This window comes from Zootoca vivipara, chromosome 1 (assembly GCF_965207765.1).
Source record: "Zootoca vivipara chromosome 1, rZooViv2.hap1.1, whole genome shotgun sequence".
Classification (NCBI taxonomy): Eukaryota; Metazoa; Chordata; class Lepidosauria; order Squamata; family Lacertidae; genus Zootoca; species Zootoca vivipara.
The window spans coordinates 28,018,797-28,039,902 of NC_142582.1; the positions used below are offsets into that span (position 1 = coordinate 28,018,797).

General features: G+C 42.3%; 1 protein-coding gene across 3 annotated transcripts in view; it reads left to right on the forward strand.

The window, feature by feature from the left end:
- Window positions 1–21,106, forward strand: part of KCNH7 (potassium voltage-gated channel subfamily H member 7) — a 257,068-nt gene that overhangs the window by 208,197 nt on the left and 27,765 nt on the right. For all 3 annotated transcript variants that reach the window (XM_088661043.1, XM_088661039.1, XM_035132633.3), the window contains 2 exons: window positions 5,189–5,588; window positions 11,880–12,079. In XM_088661043.1, coding sequence (XP_088517169.1) covers window positions 5,189–5,588; window positions 11,880–12,079 — 600 coding nt within the window. The remainder of the gene's footprint in view (window positions 1–5,188; window positions 5,589–11,879; window positions 12,080–21,106) is intronic.

The following is a 21,106-nucleotide window of genomic DNA, read 5'->3' on the forward strand; positions in this document are numbered from 1 at the left end:
TTTCCACTACTAGGACACAAGAGAAGGCACTTTCCCTGGTCAACACTATCTCACTTCAGAAAATGAGAAAACTCGAGTAAGGGTCTCCAGGGTTGACCTTAAAACTCTAGAAGATAGATAGGGAGGTATGGAGCCAGACATAAACTAGCAATACTGAAACAAGAATTCCGAGAACCTAATTGTGATCAAGTGCTTGATAAAGGTGGATCTACTTTGAGCTGAATCAAGTGTGATGCTTTGATCACGATAATCTAACGAGGAATTTGGAGCACTTCAAAACACGCCTCACTCATGAAGGGTGAATTATTATTTTGTCAAATAATTTTTATTGAAGTTTTTCATTATAAACATTTTTCACATCATCATAACATCATAACATAATCCATTAATTCTAAGAAACAATTTAAAAAGGCACACAAAAGAAAAAGAAGAAAGAAGAAAAAAGAAAAAAGGGCCCTAAACACTCCCCAAGAACTCCTGCTTGTGAGGGGGACCTTGGGCCATTAAACAACTTTAAGGTCTTTGGCATGTCTGCTCTATATGTGACCAAAAGTATGCTTTAAAAAATTACCACTGAAATTAATGTAAATGTTAATAGTTCACGCACAGTATCTTAATAGTGCTTATAACCATCCTAGAAGGTGGTTGTGCTATATGTGGGCACAGTGAATCAACACAGTTAATTCAACAGTCAAGCTTCAATAGGCAACCTCGTGGTCTAGTGTTATTCCTACACTGTGTGTGGTGGAACTGCCTAGGCCAAGGATGTAGAACTAAATAATAACAACAACAACAACAACAACAACAATTTATTACTTATACCCCACCCATCTGGCCGGGCCAACAACAACAACAACAATTTATTACTTATACCTCACCCATCTGGCCGGGCCTCCCCAGCCACTCTGGGTGGCTCCCAACAGAATATTAAAAACACAACTACAACAAAGACTACAACTCCCATCATCCCTGGCTGGGAGAGAAGGGAGTTGGAATCCAACAGTATCTGGGTGAGGCACAGCTTCCGTATCACTGGCCCCAATCCCATGGTCCCCTGCTGCTGTTTTGAACTGGCTGGGCTGATGGCAGCCAAAGTCCGAAACACTCGGAGGGCATTACATTAGAGAAGGCTGGCCTAGACCACCTAGTGAGTTTGTTGCAAATACAAGATTTGACCTAGGGATGTCCTAGCTCACAGCTGACACGCTTATTTATTAAACTGCAACTGCTCCCCTTACAAGCAAACCCATGAGAGGGCCTATGAGGAACCGGTCCCAGCTTTTCGGAGATATCCACTGGGATATTTCTAGATTTATGCTGCAAGGATAGATATGAACTCTTTCCACATGCTGAGTTTTTCTTCTTTTGGCTGAAGGGTCAGCGTTTTCATTCCACCCTCCTTTGTAGGATAACACTATTTGTCCACCTTTTTTTTTTTTACTTCTCCTTGTCAAAATTATCTTGGTGCTTTACTCTGTGAATGGCAGATCTATATTCATGCATGTTGCCTTGGGGAGGCCTAGAATAAATATGGCAGTGTTCATAGCTAGACCACACTTTTCAAATACACCCACAGCGGATGTCGATGGCTCTGCCAGCTTCTCAATGCGTTGGCACTGCCATTATGTAGTAATGACACAGTTAGCTGCTATTACTGAGCTATCACATTGTGCTGTTGCAGGAAGGAAGTTGAAAATTTTACATAAATAGAATATGTTGTTTTCAACAAACATGGCCTGTGGAATACTTCTCTCTCTCCCACTCCCCCTTATTGCAAGGCTAATATTATTGAGTTCTAAATTCAGCAACGCGTAAAATATATAAAGGTTTGTTCAAACTTTTAACATGGCACTTAGTGGAAAGAAACTAGTAGGCTGATTTCTCCCACTAGAACCTTAAATGTTTTCGGTTGTTAAACATAATGTATTATGCATGCTTTCTGGAAATAAAAAGAGGTGGTGGTAATGGGGAGGAATATATGCAAACTTTGCATCATTATTGCCTCTCTCCATTAATATTACACATCCCGCCTAAGTAGATTTGAAGGGCAGAGGGAGCTCCTGCAGCCACGATTCATAGTGTTGCATAACGTTCAGCATTATAGGGTTAATAATGGGTAAGGCTCTGTAATTGATGACAGGAGAATGTTTTAGAGCAGGCATCCCCAAACTGCGGCCCTCCAGATGTTTTGGCCTACAACTCCCATGATCCCTAGCTAACAGGACCAGTGGTCAGGGATGATGGGAGTTAGCAAAGCAAACATACTTGGTACACTTAGACCTGAGAAACCTCGCTGATGAAGAATCATCGAAACAGGGCCTTGTCCTGATGTTGATGTTTACTGGAAGTTATCCTGAATAAAACTTTCTGGCCCGAGTTCTTGTAATTTTTCGTTTACTTCTGGACTTTACCAAGAACTCCAATTTCTACTGTAGGAGAATGTTTTAGAGCAGGCATCCCCAAACTGCGGCCCTCCAGATGTTTTGGCCTACAACTCCCATGATCCCTAGCTAACAGGACCAGTGGTCAGGGATGATGGGAACTGTAGTTCAAAACATCTGGAGGGCCGAAGTTTGGGGATGCCTGTTTTAGAGCCAAATTAGAAAGTGGTGCAGATCTGAAATTTGAATCCTATAGGGTTGCCATATTTCAAAAAGTGAAAAGTTATTAAGCTTTCTTTTTTGGGGGGGAGGGGGCAAAATTGTTGAGCTTTAGTTTTAGGAAATTTGCCAAAAAATCAACACTTCTGACAAGCGTTGCCATAAGCCCGAGTTTCCCAGGACATTTTTCGTGATTTTCAGAAATTCCTCCTGGACACCATTTTCGACGTCTGGGGAATTCTGGGTGTATGGCAACCCTAAACCCTATGTAAATCGTTGGATATACTGACAGAAATAAACAGAGGAGGGATGCTGGGCTCACCTCTATTTATTTCCCAGGGGGCAGACTCAAGCGAGGCCCATTGGCCGGTTGGACCTACCCCCTGGGGAATGCCTGGACCCAGGTCCACCTGCCATAGACCAATCTGCAGGCAAGCCTGCAGTCCTCCCCAGCCAGCTGCCAGATCTATGACCAGGCCTGTGGCCAGGCCACAATGCCGCCTGGCTGTTTAAGGTAAACAGGTTTACTCCCTGGTCAACTTGAACTGCACAAGAACTGCCCAGCTGGATCTGGTCTAACACTGAGTTCCTAACACAGTCAGACAGTGATGTGAGCATTCATATAACCACCACCACCACCCCCATTGAATCCAATGGAGTTTAAGAGTGCTTCAGTACTTTTGATGGGGAGGGCTGTTGTTCAGTGATAGGGCACAATCTTTGCTTGCAAGAAAAGCCCACATTCAACCCTTGGCACTTGCAGTTTGGCCTGGGAAAGACTCACATCTGAAACCCTCGAGAGCTTGGTGCTTGTCGGTATAGAGACACCTGGATGAAGTAGAGTTGTGACTCAGGATAATGCAGCTTCCCATGTGCTTAGCATGGATACAACCAGGAGCTTATAATGTGCATTGAGGGATCTTTGGGGAAAGGAGCTGAAAAGTCTTGAAGGGGTGGGGGACAGCAGCTCATACACCTCTGGATTGCAGGTTTATAATACAGTGGTACCTTGGTTCTCGAACGGCTTCGTTGACAAACAAAGTTCTGGTTTTCAAACATTTTTCAGAAGCCAAACATCCAACGCAGCTTCCACTTGAGTGCAGGAAGCTCCTGCAGCCAATCGGAAGCCACTCCTTGGTTTTCAAACGGTTTCGGGAGCTGAATGGACTTCCACAACGGATTCAGTTCAAGAACCAAGGTTCCACTGTATGTTGACTCTGAAGTTATTGAAAATGAGACTGGTTTGCTGTTGTTATGTGTAGACACAGATGTTAATATCTGAGAAGACTTTAAAAAAAACTCCGAAGTGGTTTATCCTGCTTAGTTTTAAACTGCTAAATTAGGTTAGCTTGTTTATACTGTTTTTGTATGGATCTATTTTCTGTATTTATAATTGACATTATGATTCAACATTGTTCTTAAAATAGATACAGTTCTCTTTATTGTTGTTCGTTTGGCATGTTGTGCGCCAGTTGGAGCACCAATGTGGGAAAGTAGCAAACAAATAAACTGATGGTGAATATGATGATGATGATTTCCATGTGCCCAATGCGCCTTTGGGTTTGCGTTGCTCAGCGATCAGCATCCTCTCCTCCAATGTCACATGGCAAACCATTAAAAAAAACAGAAGGGAGATTCAAAAGTGGGGAAACAGCTGTCTGAAGATGCAAATGTCATACACTATTCTATGGCCTGAATGCATGTGATCAGCCAACTCTGCTGGCAATCTGTAGTCCCTAGCCACTTCCTGGATAGGAGGCCTCCTAGGAATTTTATGCACGCTGCCCTAAGCTATACTGAAAAAAATATTAAATAATAAATGGCATTGCGATCCTGTACATGTCTGCTTAGAACTAAGACCCACAGTGTTCAGTGGACCCTTAATATACCCATGGGGGGGTTGCCTGAAGTAGCTCATCTGATCCCAACTGGTGTCTCCTAATTTTAAAATGTGACCATTCCTCAGATCTGTGAAGAAATCTTCGTGGTGGGAAATTCCCATATTTCTTTATTTCTTAATTTCTATCAAAATCTATATCAGGCATCCCCAAACTGCGGCCCTCCAGATGTTTTGGCCTACAACTCCCATGATCCCTAGCTAACAGGACCAGTGATCGGGGAAGATGGGAACTGTAGTCCAAAACATCTGGAGGGCCGAAGTTTGGGGATGCCTGATCTATATACAGTGGAACCTCGGTTTTCGAGCATCTCGGAAGCCGAACGATTTGGAAACCGAACGCCGAAAACCCGGAAGTGAATGCTTCCGTTTTCGAATGTGCCTCGGAAGTCAAGCGGCTTCCGAGGCGTGTTTCTCCATTTTTTTCTCCATGGAATTTGCAGGCCGCCCATTGCGCCTCAGTTGTCGAACGTTTTGGAAGCCGAACGGTCCTCTGGAACGGATTACGTTCGACAACCGAGGTGCCGCTGTATTAAAAGTATAAATATGCACTGTTGCAGTCACATTAGTGGTTTCCCACATCTTGTTGTGGAATTTGAGAAACCTATCACTGTTCTTAAATTGCATTATTATTATTATTATTATTATTATTATTATTATTATTATTATTATTACTGTTTTGCTCCTGCAGACAACAACCCTGATTGGGCTTCTGAAGACAGCCAGACTTCTGCGTTTGGTGAGGGTCGCGCGGAAACTGGACAGATACTCTGAATATGGTGCTGCTGTTCTGATGTTACTTATGTGCATATTTGCCCTCATTGCTCACTGGCTGGCTTGCATTTGGTATGCCATTGGGAACGTCGAAAGGGAATACCTGGCTCGTAAAATCGGCTGGTTGGATTCCCTGGGACAGCAACTGGGAAAGCATTATAACCGGAGTGACAAAAGCTCTGGACCATCTATCAAGGACAAATACGTCACAGCACTTTATTTCACCTTCAGCAGCCTGACCAGCGTCGGATTTGGAAATGTGTCTCCAAACACCAACTCAGAGAAAATCTTTTCCATCTGCGTCATGTTGATTGGCTGTAAGTAGGGGCCCTTCTGCATTTTTTTCACTCTCCCCCACCTCCAACCCCCTTACTGGTGAATAGTGAACACTACAGTGAGAGAATTTGGGTAAAGGAGAGGAGGAAAGCCCGCTGTACGCAAAGATCAAGGCAAAGCCTCCTCAGCTCATAGATAAGATTCCTATAGGGAAAGCCTTCTAGTTTGCTTTTCATCTAGTCCCATCCCCCACCCCACCCCCCAAAAAACCTGGGCTTATCTGTGTTTAACCCTGCAGCTTGTCTTCAATGTCAGGGCACAGGAGTAAAATGTGTCAAGTCATAATAGATCGAGAAATGCCCCAGAATGCAGAATGCATGTCCCTAAGCACGAAACAACCTGAAAATGGCTGAAAATTGGGGTAAATGAATGTGAATTCCAGTGAATATTCAGTACTGATAACGTTCTTTTTTAGAAATTAAGCACTGCCAATACTCCTTTATGGGCTGGGCTACATTTAGACTCTATCTTGTAAAGGAGTAGGACAGTGGCTATATATACAGTATATCCCAAACATGCAGTGCTTCTCCGTTATATATCCTTGCGGAAAGTAATCACCTTAGGGCCCTTTCAAAGGGATGAGCTTGAGACTGCAAACATGGTTTTGGAAGTTTCATTTTTTAAAATGCTGTTTTTGACAGGGAAGTGTTTTTGCCTGCTTTCCATTCATTTCAAGAATACTTGAAGGATGCGTTGAAAGTTTGGAAGCCTGTAGTCCAAGTGTTAAAGAGGGCACACCATTACGGTGCCTCTATTTCCTCTTTGCATTCCCTCTGCTCTAGTCATCATACTTTTGCTACAGGGAATATGCTAGAAAGATATGAGCTGAGTAAAGTAGGTCAGGCTTGGTTCTCTTGACACTGCTGAGGAAATGCAGCATGTGGCATAGAGCTGATATCACTTTATTCTTCTTCAGCTCCAACCGTGGCACATATTCAAGGAAATGTGGAAATGTGTGAATTGCTTATTGAGAGCCTTAACTACTTTTCTTTCTATTCTTCCTTGACTTAGAGAAGCTTCTAGTGGCTTCCGTGGCAGCTTAATCCATGAAAGGCTATTGGATAGGGTCCAATCTGAAAGTAGAATATGTGATTTGACAAGACAATTAATTGTCAATTAAAATCCTCATAAGAATGAAAAATGGCAAAGGACATTTATCACTTCAGCCGCTTCAGGGCCTAGGCTGGATCTAGACACATCGAAGAGAAGCGTTTCAGTTAAACGTGTTGTAAATTTAAACAGAGAAAACAGGTAGAGAAAAACAGGGCTCCACAGCACCGTCTGGTGGCACAATGATATATCACATAAACAACGCATAAAAATCACTTTTTCTTTACCGATCTAGCTGAGTCCTACGGTCTCTTAGAGCTCCTGAACTTTTTGTAAAACTTAGGCTGGAACTGTTCCAGATTGCGGTGAACTGGAACACATAAAACATGGGCTAGATTCCTTTAAGATCACAGGGATCTCTTCTAAGTGGGCATTTGCTTCATGCCAAATGGAATCATGTTTTCTTTGCACATGAAACCCACTTCAGGCTTCCTCTTGAAGGCTGTCAAGGTGAGAGAAATGTGAGGGAAATAGCAAAAGGCTGCACAAACAGGTGTGCAGAAATAATGAAAAACACATTAATACACCTATTTATCTAAGTCCTTTTATGCTATAAGCAGCAATGTTTTTTGTTTTTTGTTTAAAGCTCTATTAGTTCCATTTTATATGATCATACTACCAGGAGTGGAATTCGAGCCCAAGAAAAAGGGCTTCCTCAGAGACCATAATTCCAGATTAAGCACACAGTCTGATGAAAACCAAACCAACATATAATCACAAAAAACCTGAAGTGTTCTGAAGTCTGCTGCAGATAAGTGTGTGTGATATTAGATTTAGATACCCAAACCCACCAAAATAAGTAGATTTAACTAACTCAAGTCTGTTGATTGTAATGGGTCTAATCAGTATGACTAAAGTGCGATATCACCAATAACATTTCGATTCAATCAGATTTTAAAAATAAACTCTGTTAGTTTTGTAAATATTTCTATTGTGTATCTTAAACAATAACGAGTTAACGGCTAAATACTTAGGGTTGCCATATTTCATACAGTGAAAATCTGGACAGAAAGGTTCTTCTGGCAAAGTTGTTGAGATTGCCCAAAGTTGTTGGGAAATTGGCAAAAACAGCACTGCCTACATGGGCTGCCATACATCCGGATTTTCCCAGACATTTTGCTGGTTTCTGCCTGGACACTGCTGCCAACTGCAGTATTCCAAATATGTCTGGGAAATTCCAGACATATGGCAACTCTTAAATACTGGGACCCCCACAATAATGTCTTGGTAGGCTGGGCCCACCTTTTAAAATAACTGATAGGCCAGAACTGCCCTTCCCTTCCCTTCAATTCCAGCTCTCCACCCAATATATAATTAAGAATAAAGCAGATTTCTGTATGCTAATTCCATTTACTCATCATGTTTTAAATGAAATCCTCTTTATTAATGTAAAGGCTTTGTGCACATGGAATTCCTCTCATTAATTTTGCTTAATTCCTTACTGCAAACTGGATGGTCACAAGAATTATTTCTGATTATTTCAAGGAAGAGCTTCTTCCGTGTGAACATCCAACTACTGTTTAGGCCTTGCAGTTGAATCTAACACATGTTGAGACTAAATTACAGGCTTCAAAGAAGCAGGCCCTTTACTGTTGCAGCCCCACTACTCCCTTCCTCAGGAAATTGGGATGGCTCTCTTTATGAAGTCAAGTCAAAAAGCTTTATCTTTCCCTCAGCAGTGAAGATTGTTTATATTAGTAGTAGTTCTCGCAGTAAACAAAAGTGCCGTGCATATGCATGTGGGAATGGAGTTGGTTTGTTTTCTACAGAGAGGAGAGAATAAATAATTTTTCCATTGATTTTTCTGGCTTTCCTTCTTGGAGATAATGCTAGGTCTGTCAAATCCACTGTATGAATAAATGACAGATTTGATTGAGCAGGCGTCTCTCAAGAACTGCTGTGGATAAATGGAAATGATTAGAAGTGGAAACAGATGAGACGAAACTGCACTTTAGAGAGGCCTAATTGCGTGTTCAGGCCCAGAAACCTCCCCCCTAAATAAATTCACAAATGACTCAAATTTTTCGTTTGGTTTTTGGCAGAATTTAGGCCACAACTATATTGATTACAGAAAGTGAGTGGTTGCATAGGCTCTGGTACGACTAGCTATCTGCACTCTTGCAGGTAGCGCTGACCCAGGGCACCAGCATAGGTCAGCCTAGGGTGAACACCTGGATAGGCAGAAAGCCGGGAACAAGCTACAGTATGTCTGCCACCCAGATATCCCCCTGGACTCAGGCACGGGCACAACCCCCTCACAGGGTTGACCAAACCATTTGAGTCCCTGGATTCCTTTAACGGAATACCCTTCATGTAGGGATGGCGAGAGCGTTCTCCCATCCCTATCACCTGAACCAGAGCCTATCTGCAACCTTACAAGTTGTGACGATTTGCTACAGGCAGGCAAAACCCAAATGGCACCAGCCAATCAGCCAAGTGGGGGAAATTCCTGCCGTCAGGGGCGTAGGAAAATAGGGGCAGTGGGGACGGGCCGCCCCAAGCTGAGCGATCCCAGGGGTGCCATCACGGCTGCCCACCCCGCCCCCAAAACACATGCCCTGCCCCTGCGCGCAGCGCGCCCCACTCCACAACACACACGAGGTGGCGTCACGCTTGTGGGTGGCGTGACGCCCCTCGCTGGCCCGCCCTTCACCTCCGTCCAGGGAGAGCGCGCGTCGGCTGAGGGAGCAAGCTGGTCCCAGCCGCCGGCCGGTGAAAACCTCGCTAGGCGCTGCAGGGCTTGCTCAGCCAACGCGCACTCTCCCTGGATGGAGGAGAGGGCCGGGCCAGCGAGTGTCGTCACGACGCTGCGGAGCGGCACCCTGCCCCAGGGGTGCCTCCACTTTGACGCCCCGGGTGCCAAAGTGGCTAGCAACGCCCCTGCCTGCCGTGCCCCTGTCCCAACGACAGACGACAGACGAGGGCATAACAAGGTCAAGCGCAAAATGCCCTAAAATTAGGGAGAGGTGGGCTGGTGTTCTGAATGCATGCACTGAAAGAGGAAGCTCTGTGTCACGTGCATGGGCGTATAAAGGTCCCTCGATCCGTTTGGACTGCATCCCATTGGCCAGATTGAACCCAGACCTATCAATCGGGTGTTGTGGCTGACCAATCTTACCCACCCACAACACAGCGTGTCGGTCCCCAGGTCTCACCGCAGCATGTGCCCTCTTTGAGGGAGGACCCAATTTAATGAACGTCGGTGCTGAGAAATGAATTCTGTCACAGAGGAGGGGCATGTAAGACAACATGGCCCAGGAAGTGGAGCTGGAGGAGAACCGGAGTGCCAAGCTGAGCTGTTTCTGAAGGCAGAATCTGAGGCTGTCCACTTGCACCCTTCCCAGCTCTGTACTCATTGCTACCCATTAACGGTACAATTCTACATGTGTCTACTTGGGAGCAAAGTCCTGGTGAGTTCAATGGAACTTATACCCAGGTAAACATGTAAGATTGGGCCCTAAAGTTATTCAGTCCCCTAAATTCAACATAGCTCAGTCGGTAGAGAATGAGACTCTTAATCTCAGGATTATGGTTGTACAAAAGATCCCTGCTTTGCAGGGGGCTGGACTAGATGACCCTGAGGGTACCCTCCAGCTCTGCAATTCTATGGTTCTAAGCTAGGGTTGCCATATTTCAGACAGTGAGAATCTGGACAGAAAATTTGTTGAGCATGGGGGGAGGAGTTGTGAGCTTTTAAAAGTTTTGCCCAAAGTTATTGAGCTTTTTTGGCAAATTTGGGGGGGTGGTAATTGAGGTTTTTGAGCTATTTTAAAGGAAAATTGCCCCAAACGACACTGTCAACATGGGTTGACATGCGTCCAGTTTTTCCCAGACATTTTTTCCAATTTTTGCCTGGACACCACTTCCGATTGCAGTGTTCTGGATATGTCCAGGAAATTCCGGAGAGATGGCAACCCTCGTAGGTCCTGAGATGGAGAGAGTGAACCATAAAGGTTGAGGATATTGGTGGTTCTGTTGTCATTTTAGGAGCCACTGGTCTTTTTTCCTTTCTTTTGTAAGAGCTTCTTTTAAAAAATTAAAAAGCATTCATTTTAGGAATCGGTAATCAAGGTAGAACATTAAAATTCTCATTGAAGTTCTGTGGCTTCAGTACATTAAAGGAAGCTTCTTCACAGTAGCCAATCCTCCCCACCCCCACCTTGAAAAATAAAAGAACTCTCTGTTCTCTTTGTGTCTAGAAATAAAAGAAATATTAGAATCAAAATGACAATGGTAAAATAGTAGTACGGCATCTGTTTCTTGTTGGCTTTTTTAAAAAATTAAAAGAAGATACATTGCATTAGCATAAACAATTTTAACCAGAAATTAAATCTGCTAAATTGTATTTGGGACGGATAGTATAAAGGACGCCATAAAATCCCTGTTAGGTCTAAATCAGCCTGACATATAAACCAATCAAACTGAAATAACTGGATTCCAGCCAGGAAGTGGCACTGAAACGAGTCGAATGCTAAAGTTTGCAGCATCGGAAAGTTAAGGTCACTTCATACACCTGATGTAATGTGGCAAAATTTAAATTGCCACCATTTTTACACAAGTTAAAAACTTCTCCTGGCTCAGTGAGAAATAGTGAAGCAAGAGTCACCTGTTTAATTCCTGCCAGTCGAGCTGCTGTTAAGGGCAAAGGAAGCAAAGTTAGTAAGTAAAAGGTGGCACCCTCCTGTAAGCAACATGACACTTGGCAGTGTTATATCATGCCAGCAATCTGGAAAGACATAACTCACCTTACCAGAAGACACATGTGTTTAAGGCAGCCAATTTAAAACCAATAATGCTTGGCAGTTTGTGAATTAGTTTGTGAATTAGTCTGCAGAGTACTTAAACTGAAACTACTCAAACCGAGGCATACTTAAACCGACGTATGACTGTACTTATCCCAAAGTATGAGTGTAATTGGTTCTGGAAGTCCGTACTTAACCTGAAGCATACTTAACCTGAAGCGAACTTTCCCATTGAAAGTAATGGAAAGTGGATTAATCCGTTCCAGACGGGTCCGCGGCGTTCGTAAACTGAAAATTCATAAACCGAGGTGTTCATAAACCGAGGTATGACTGTACTGTTAATTTTTTTGAAGTTATAACAACCAGTATATTATCTAACTGTTTGTTTGTTTGTTTGTTTGTTTGTTTGATCTTACCCAGCACTAATGTATGCAAGCATTTTTGGAAATGTATCTGCAATAATCCAAAGACTGTATTCAGGGACTGCACGTTATCACATGCAGATGTTGCGTGTAAAAGAGTTTATACGCTTCCATCAAATTCCCAACCCACTGAGGCAGCGGCTTGAAGAGTATTTTCAGCATGCATGGACATACACAAATGGCATTGACATGAACATGGTATGTAAATCTGCTTTTGATTACTAAAAATAATGGTACAGGGGGAGGAAAATGTCTCTTGACTTTGAATGGCCTTAGGGGCCTGTACTGAATACTTATTTATTTATTTATTTGGCCAAAGGATACTTTCTGGTTTCCCATTCATGCCATTATACATTTCTGTATATTGCAGTATCATCTTAAAAGCCATTAATTATTCAATGCAATGTGGTATAGATTCATAAAGCAACCATTTCCACCCTTTTTGGGCAAGTGTAATGGTTTGACAGCATCTGGATTTGGCTGCGAAAGCTAGTCTGTAGCATTTCTAAAGTAGTTTTACAGAAAACTTGCTTTAGATCCTTCGTTCTTTGGATTATATGAGCAATTACACACACAGAGAGAGAGAGAGAGAGAGAGAGAGAGAGAGAGAGAGAGAGAGAGCGCTCTGAAATTAAGCAGTTGCACATAAAATACAAACTGCGACTTCATTGCTGAAAGAGACGTTGCGTAGTGTTACACAACTACATAAGAGCCAAAAGTATTTCAGTGGATGTTGAAGAGAACAGTTTCTGTGTCAAGTTGCTCTAACTGATGGGATGCTTAGAGTTCAAAGGACTCTTGGTTTGCAATTGCATGTTTATATCCCTGTTGTTGTTTTACTGGAAAGCATATTCAAAGACAGCAACTGAAAACCTAAGCGCTATGCAATGAAATCATTTTCCTTGTTGCTGTTCATTTGATCAAAATCACACACATACATACACCAGTTTCTTTGCAACCCATGAAGGGAAAGGCAATATTTTTCCCGACAAGGAGAAAAGGGGCATGTGCGTGCGCGCACACATGTGCCATTTTGAGAGGACAAACTGGAGAAAGAAAAGGGTACAAATTGGATAGGCTTTTGTTAATATGTGAACTAAATGAATTTCTCCCCCATCTGTTCAAATGAACATATTTCAGACATGCTGGTTAGGCTTCTAGGCTCTCGCTTCAGCTTTTTCCAGAGTATGGTTTGAACAGACACTGAGGTGGGACATGTTGGCAACGACAGCGCTACGAAACTATCATCATTTGTGCACAGCCTACATGCCTGCCCACAGTTTCATCCAGGGAAATACAGCCTCTTTGAAGCGAGATGTTTGAAAACCTAAACCAGCTGAAGTCGATGAGAGATGTGCTTCAGGAAGATGTGAAAATCCCTTGGCACGTCTTCCTTTTGATACATTTATTTCCACTTCTGGTTTAACGCTACAGCACCAATTCGTTCCGTTTAAGTCAGAGTCTCAAAGAGACCTTCCCTAATGTCATTAAGCCAGAAGTGGAAAGCAAGTTATCAAAAGGAAGTGGTACCAATTAGAATAAAGGTTTGCCCCGCAGTCCCTCTTTTGAATAGTGCTGCCAGCACTGATCCTGCTAAACCCCAGTAAGTTTGTCGAGACTAGTGCTGATAAGCACAGGAATAAGTACACTCCTTGTGTGGCTTTCACGTTTCTGGCATTGAATGCTGATACTCAGAAAATCATGTCCAGAAACACCCTAATCCAGGCATCCCCAAACTTCGGCCCTCCAGATGTTTTTGACTACAATTCCCATCATCCCTGACCACTGGTCCTGTTAGCTAGGGATCATGGGAGTTGTAGGCCAAAACATCTGGAGGGCCGCAGTTTGGGGATGCCTGCCTTAATCCAATTTCAATGGGGACCAATACAATTAAGGGGAGCATTCAGGGCTGGATTCAAGTAAATAGTTGCCTACACAATAAGTCCCACTAGCACAACAGGACTTTCCCCCTTCTTCTGCCCCTGCACACCCTCGCCCCCTTAAATTGGCTCTGTGGGGTCAAGAGAATGCCCAGAGAAGGGAGAAGGGGGAGATCATTTCATCCGGCAAGCAGAAATGCTTGCACTGAAAGAGTGCCCTCCTTAGTGGAACTTCGTATTCCACTCTCAACTTCTAGAGGTTGCATCTCAACAATAGTTGCTCTATACAAGTGTTCTGGATGTTGCTGAACTACAACTCTCACCATCACTGGCCATTGACCATGCTTGGTGGGACTGATGGAAGTAGTCATTCAGCAACATCCAGAGGGCTAAATGTTCCCCATTCCTGCTCTAGACTCCTGAGTCTTTAGCTGTAGCTTGCATGACCCCACCGGAAGCATCTCAGCCTGAATGAATATCAATCGGAGCCCATGGAATACTGTTAGATGAAGTCATTGAGATATAATTGGTACAACTGTATCCAGCTGCTTCGTAGGGCATTTAGTGACAGAAATGCTCCTAATAAAATGTATGATCAGCATTCATTAACAGCACCACATTAGGTGTTTTTACTCAGATTTAAGTGCCAGGTAAATTGGTATAAGTTTACAGCCTAATAGATGTGAAACCTACCTGGAAATGTGCATTATTTTAAATAATAAGCCTAATACCAACTGGGCAGTTGTTCAGCTAAGCTATGCATGATGTAAGACTTTATATGTTGGAAAGCAGTATTGAATATAGTTTATTGCAAACAATAAACACAGTTTAGTGGCTTATTTTGTAATATTTTATTTTTAATGCTCTCGTGAAATTAAATACATCTACTTTTAGAACAGTAACTAAATGAGTGATCTAAACAGAATACATATGGTATATGTATATGTGTTTATACATACCTTAATGCAAGAATGCAAGGTTGATATGCCAACTGTCTTTTGTATGCTGTACTTATGAAAGGTTTATCTCTTTCTTGTCTGCTTCATACCTAAATACATGGAATAACACCACCCACTGGTAAGAGCAGGAGGTATTTATATCCAATTTACTTCCAATGTAAAAAAAAAAAAGATTATCCATGTTAACTGTTGAGTTTCAAACTTCTTTTTAATGCTTTCTGTTTCAATTTGTAACCTTTTTCTGCATGACAATGTGATGGATACAAAATAAAATAATAATACTATTGGCAAAAACAGGCATGGGGCAAGAAACAAACCCAACACCGAAATGATTTAAACCAAAAACCTTTCTGAAGGTGCCACATTATTATCCACTTATTGACACCACAGCTCTAAGCACTCTTCTCTGCCCAAAAAAGGTTCTGTGCATATGGTTAGCTAGTTTGTAAAAATGTTGCATTCAAAGGAAGGGTGTCATGCCTATCATTCTGTGCTTTCTTTTGAGTTGGTGCCTTTTCATTCACACCACATGCATGCTACTGGCAAGGACCAATGGTTCCCCCTTCCCCACTGCTGTTCCAAGATCAGAACTATGTGCAGACATCACAGATGCACACAAGCTTTGTACTGCTTGACCTTGCATGGAGGGACCCCATTCTCATCCAGCTTGCATGCAGAACTCTTGCCAACACCAGTGGGATTTGGAAGACGTGTACGAACATCTAAAGGCAGGCAGCTTGAATACTGTAAGGTGTATTTGGCAAGTTTTAGTTCTGCAAACTGAATGAAGTCAAGTCCAAAGCAGTAACAGTTGCTGCTGTGAAAAACAAATGCATGCATAATTTAATTATATTCCTACTTAATACAGTGAAAGGCCTTTAAAAGGGCTTTAAAAACTGTTTTAATACATAGGAAAGCGTGCAGGTTATTTTTCACATAAGAAACAAAATGCTCACATATTTGTAGCTCCTTTCATGAAAACAAATCCTCATGATCCTTATATTGAAAAGAAGGAAACGTCCTTCCGAGCCCTATTTTGAATGACTAATACATAAAAAGAAAATGTGTCATTCTTTTATTGAGATATGATCAGAGTCTAATTAATTTGTTCATTTCTTTCTCTCTACTTCTCCATTTCTTTTGTCATACAATTCAGCTGTGCCATTGATAACATACCAATATGCAACAGTTGATAGAGAGGATTTGTGACTTACTATAACTGGGATCCAAATGCTGACATAAAAAGAATATAATTTAGTCATTGTCAACACTGCATGCACCAGCAGAAATGTCATTGAGAAAATATTGCTTCATATGATCAGGGCTATAAAAGTTGAGTAGCCACTGGCATGTAAAATTATGGGCCAGTCAATTGGCATCTGGGATGCTGAAAAGGACATGAGTTTTCAAGTCTTCTGTGTGCTGTTTGTAGAAGTTGGCCATAATCTCCTGCCCTTCCTTATATTCTTTCCCGAGTTCCTTCCTTGCCCATTTCAGTTAACTCTTCCAGCATCATCTCAAGGCCAGTTGGAGGTGAACCAGCAGCAGAGGCAAAAGCGTCATTCACGCTACCCTCTGAAATGAGTCAATTATTACAATCAGACTCTTGCTACATCTATAGTCCCTGTTGTTGTGTAAATGCAGTTAATATTCTTAACAAATTCTGAAATTCTGAATTCATACGATCCTAGAACTTAACCATCCAGCCATGACATTTATTGCAGATGGCATGCAGTGTCTGTAGACAAGTTCCATCTCAATACAGAGTTTGAGACATGACATTGTTTAAATGTGCAGTCATTGTACTCAGGAACTCAGTGCAACCAGAGGTGTGATTTGTACACAGAGGAAGCCTATGGGCATGCAGCAGGCTCCCCTCTACAGATGTTGCCTCATCTGGGGGCTTGGCTGATGGGGGTATCCTCCACTACCCCTGTGCACAATTAGCAGACTGTGCGAGTGGGAATGTGGGTTTAAGAGTATTTATTTATATGTACATTTAGCCCACCCTTCAGCAAATGGTTGCAGGTGGGTTTCTAAAAAAAAAACCCCACACCCGATTAAAACAAGCACAAATTATATTATCAGGATCTAAAAATTAAAACCGCAAAACTAAGTAGGATTCTACCTCCCTGCTCATTTTGGTTGCTCCTCCAACTCCCCTGTACTAACTTCCTAGAATTCCACTCCCCACCCCATGCAACTACTAACCTCCCTTTTCACTTTTCCAACCCCATTTCTGAAGCCATTCCTCCTCCTATTCTGCACCCCTCACATCCCTATTCCTCCCTCCTTTCTGCCTTGCCCCTTGTACACATTCCATCCCTGTGGCAACCTCCTGAGTCGTCCTTCTCCTGCACATTGCAACTCCTCTTTTCACCTTCCCCTCACATTCTGAAGCAACCACCACTTCCTATTCTGCATGCCCTTTGTGCCCTGGTTTTTGCCTTCACCCCCATTCTCATGCTTCTTCTTCTTATCTCTCCCGCCATTCAAGGAACCCAATGTAATCCACAAGCCCGCTCTGTTATCCCACAGGAATCTCTTTCCCTATCTTCTTTCACATATATCTCATACAAACACAAATAACTCTTTGCCTCCCCCCCACCCCAGATCCATTCCGAAAACTCTCTTTAATCCCACTCTCCCCTTCTTCCAGGAGCCCTATCTTAGCTGTCACACAAGTAGTTCTTTTCTCTTTCCCCATCTGTGCTGGATATGGGAAGCAGGCAAGCTTGGGAGATGGTTGACTTGAGAAGGGTTTGAGGGCCACGAAACTATCTTAATACGATTGTATCCTTTAAATTGCCCAGCAAGCCTTCAGAATGAGAGGGCCCTAAGGAGGTCAGATGGTTCTGTGCTCATTATGGGTATACAAAGTAAATTTTTCTAACATGCTTACATTATGTAGAAATTGAAGATATTTTAGAATGGGTCTGAAAAACATGTATTCCTGAAGCACACTTTTTGGAAGTGATCCCAGTGAAGCCTGAGGCGCTGTTAAAATTGTTTTACCCTCAGGCAATATAAAGTAGTCAACTCTTCCTAATTATTAAAATGCTCAACTATTCTTATTGACTAAGCATATCTTACATTAACTAGTTTTGGCAGGGAAAGATAGATGGGGGCAGGCTGCTGTTGTCCTAGATAAAATAAGCTTGTTCCTAGGTATTCTGTCTGAAAACTTTGCCAAAACTTATTCCGTACAATAAAATGTCCCTGATCTGTGAGCACACCCTCAAAGAGAACTGAATGAAGACTAGTTCCCCTTTAGCAGGTTTTAGTGGCTCACCAACTGTTTATTATACCCATATAATCAGTATGTGGAATGAAGGGGTGAATCATGGCTAAAAGTGGTATTCATATGATGGAGTGCTGAATAATTTTTAATTTTCAGATAAGAGAGCTGGGATGAAATTCAAATTACGGTATCAGTGACAGGGTAGGGTAAATCTTTCCTTGCAACAAGGTATCACTCTATAATACTTGCATTGTTATGCAATTGGCTGACTCTGTAAAACTCTCTTCAGAATTTTTTCCTCAGCGTGATCACACCACTCTTGGTGGGAGAGTGCAGGTGAGCACTCTAGAACAGTGTTTTTTAACCTTTTTTGGGCAAAGGCACACTTGTTTCATGAAAAAAATCAGGAGGCACACCACCATTAGAAAATGTTTAAAAAATTAACTCTGTGCCTATATTGACTATATATAAAGTAATTCTCCCACGGCACACCAGGCAACATCTCGCGGCACACTAGTGTGCCGCGGAACAGTGGTTGAAAAACACTGCTCTAGAACAGGCATCCCCAAACTGCAGCCATCCAGATGTTTTGGCCTACAACTCCCATGATCCCTAGCTAACAGGACCAATGGTCGGGGAAGATGGGAATCGTAGTCCAAAACATCTGGAGGGCCGAAGTTTGGGGATGCCTGCTCTAGAACCACCACATTTGAGAATCACCTCCACAAATTAGAGTTCAGAGCTTCTGAAGCAGGAAGCCTCCTCTGCTTGTGGAGGCTTCCTATGAATTTTAGATCCTGGGAAATCAGGACTTTCTGTTTCAAAAGTTTGCCTTGTGGAGGGTGTTGATGGGAACAGTGACAGAGAATGGAGCTGTCTCTCCTCGTGTGTTAATGCCAACGAACAGCTGAAGAAGGCTTTCATGCCATGAATGATGAGACTTTTCTTAGAATACAGTTCCTGGGCACACTTACAAGGAAATGAGTCCTGTGGAAATAGGTGGCACTTTTGAGTAAGCAGGCATAGAATTGGCCTGGCCATGTGAATTTGAGTGAAGCTTCATTTTTTAAGGTAACTCGATCCCAAACCATTCACACTGGTGTGTATCTCTGCAATAGCATAGTACAGCACAACATTTGTTTGTTTGGGGTACTATACTATTACAACCCAAAGCATTAATTTGCATGTCCTAGTATGGGACTGTCAATAAGTGTTCAGAGCAATTGCTCAGATAAAAGCAACCATTTTACCATGCATGTAATTTTGTTAGATATAGTAAGAGCTGTGTTTGTTTGTTTTAAAATGAGGTACTGGTGCTCATATATTGATAAATGCGTCCATTGGTGCCAGCACACAATGGCTGCCACGGGCAGCAAAATATATAGGTGCTGGTATTCTGTACTGTCAAGCACTGTCACAAGAAATCCCTGGATGTAGTTGACTTTGTGTGGCCTATTAAATTATCTTTGCCTATTTATATTTTGCCTATTTCTGGCTTCTTCTAAGATGTGTAGATTTCTGTGTCCTGAACAGGGGTGCCATTTTAGGAGTGCAGTGGTGAAATGCTTCTCAACTGTTCCTCAGGGTACATTTTATTTAATGGTCAGGAACCAGTATTCAACTGAGCTTAAACCCATTGAAATGAATTGATGTTACTAACTTAAGTCCAATGTCTGAGTCATATAAACAATTAAATGAACCCATGACCCAGCCATGCATACATAAGCAATTTAAAAGGTGACTGACCTCTAGTATTGCTATAGTTATGAACAATTACTATAAATAATCTTCTTTGAAAAATTAAATAAACCTAGTTGAGATTCTTACCTCTCCTTACTCAAATGGCACATCTGGTCCCAAGTCCTTGAATTGTTCAACTTTTTGTATGAACATCTGCTTTAACAATGTTCTCTGTTCTTTCACAGTGCAAGTTCTATTGTTTACTTCCAAATCATAGAAAACATGTCAAAATAATTATTTACGGTCATTTCTTGAATCATAGCTTGGCTTTGGTGAAGTGATACTCTCATGTCAAATATAAGTCATTCATTTGTTGCTGCTGCTTTTTGCTGTTGTTAAAGTTGGAGACATGGTGCTGATATTTTTGTAACAAAATCTTAAATGGATGCACAGGCCTTTATTGTGCTGAAGTGAAACAAAAACCTATTGACAAAACTAAGCCCTGAAGATTTACTATAATCATTTTTTGGTACTAAATCATTAACATCATGTATAAGATTAATGTTGTATTTGTGGATATGACACATTTCTTAAGTAGTGGATAAATAGACCCACCTGATACTGTAGTTAATAAAATCTAATCTATTGTATGTTTTAGGCCACAATTCTGTGCATACTTACCTGGGAGTATGCGCCATTAAACACAATAGGGTTTACTCCTGAGTAAACACATGTAGGATTGATCTGTTGGCCCTAAAAAGCCATTTCTGTCCAGATATTCTATGGATTTTTTTAGCTTCTCTCATTCAGCATAATATACAGGGAATGCAATGTGTCATGTATATGAGAAAGAGCTACAATGTTGACAGTCACTTACTAGGGTGGTCACTTACTAATTGCTGTAAAAGAGGGAATGCATCACCCAAAGAGAGGACAAAATGTGATGAAATTTGCATAAAATTAGTCTATGCAAAATTATATGTTTTAATGCAGTAAAGGTAAAGGGACCATTAGGTCCAGTCGTGACCGACTCTGGGGTTGTGGCACTCATCTCGCGTTATTGGCTGAGGGAGCCGGCGTACAGCTTCCAGGTCATGTGGCCAGCATGACTAAGCTCCTTCTGGCAAACCAGAGCAGCACATGGAAACGCTGTTTACCTTCCCGTTGTAGCGGTTCCTATTTATCTATTTGCATTTTGATGTGCTTTCGAACTGCTAGGTTGGCAGGATCTAGGACCAAGCAACGGGAGCTAACCCCGTCACAGGGATTTGAACTGCTGACCTTCTGATCAGCAAACCCTAGGCTCAGTGGTTTAACCCACAGCGCCACCTGGGTCCCTAATTAATGCAGATTTAGACATAATACTCCAATTTACATTGCTGTCCCTTGTTCTGGTACTTTATCTTTCAACCAGACTTGGACCAGACAGTTCTTCTGGAGGATTTTACCCTTAGAGGTTTTTACC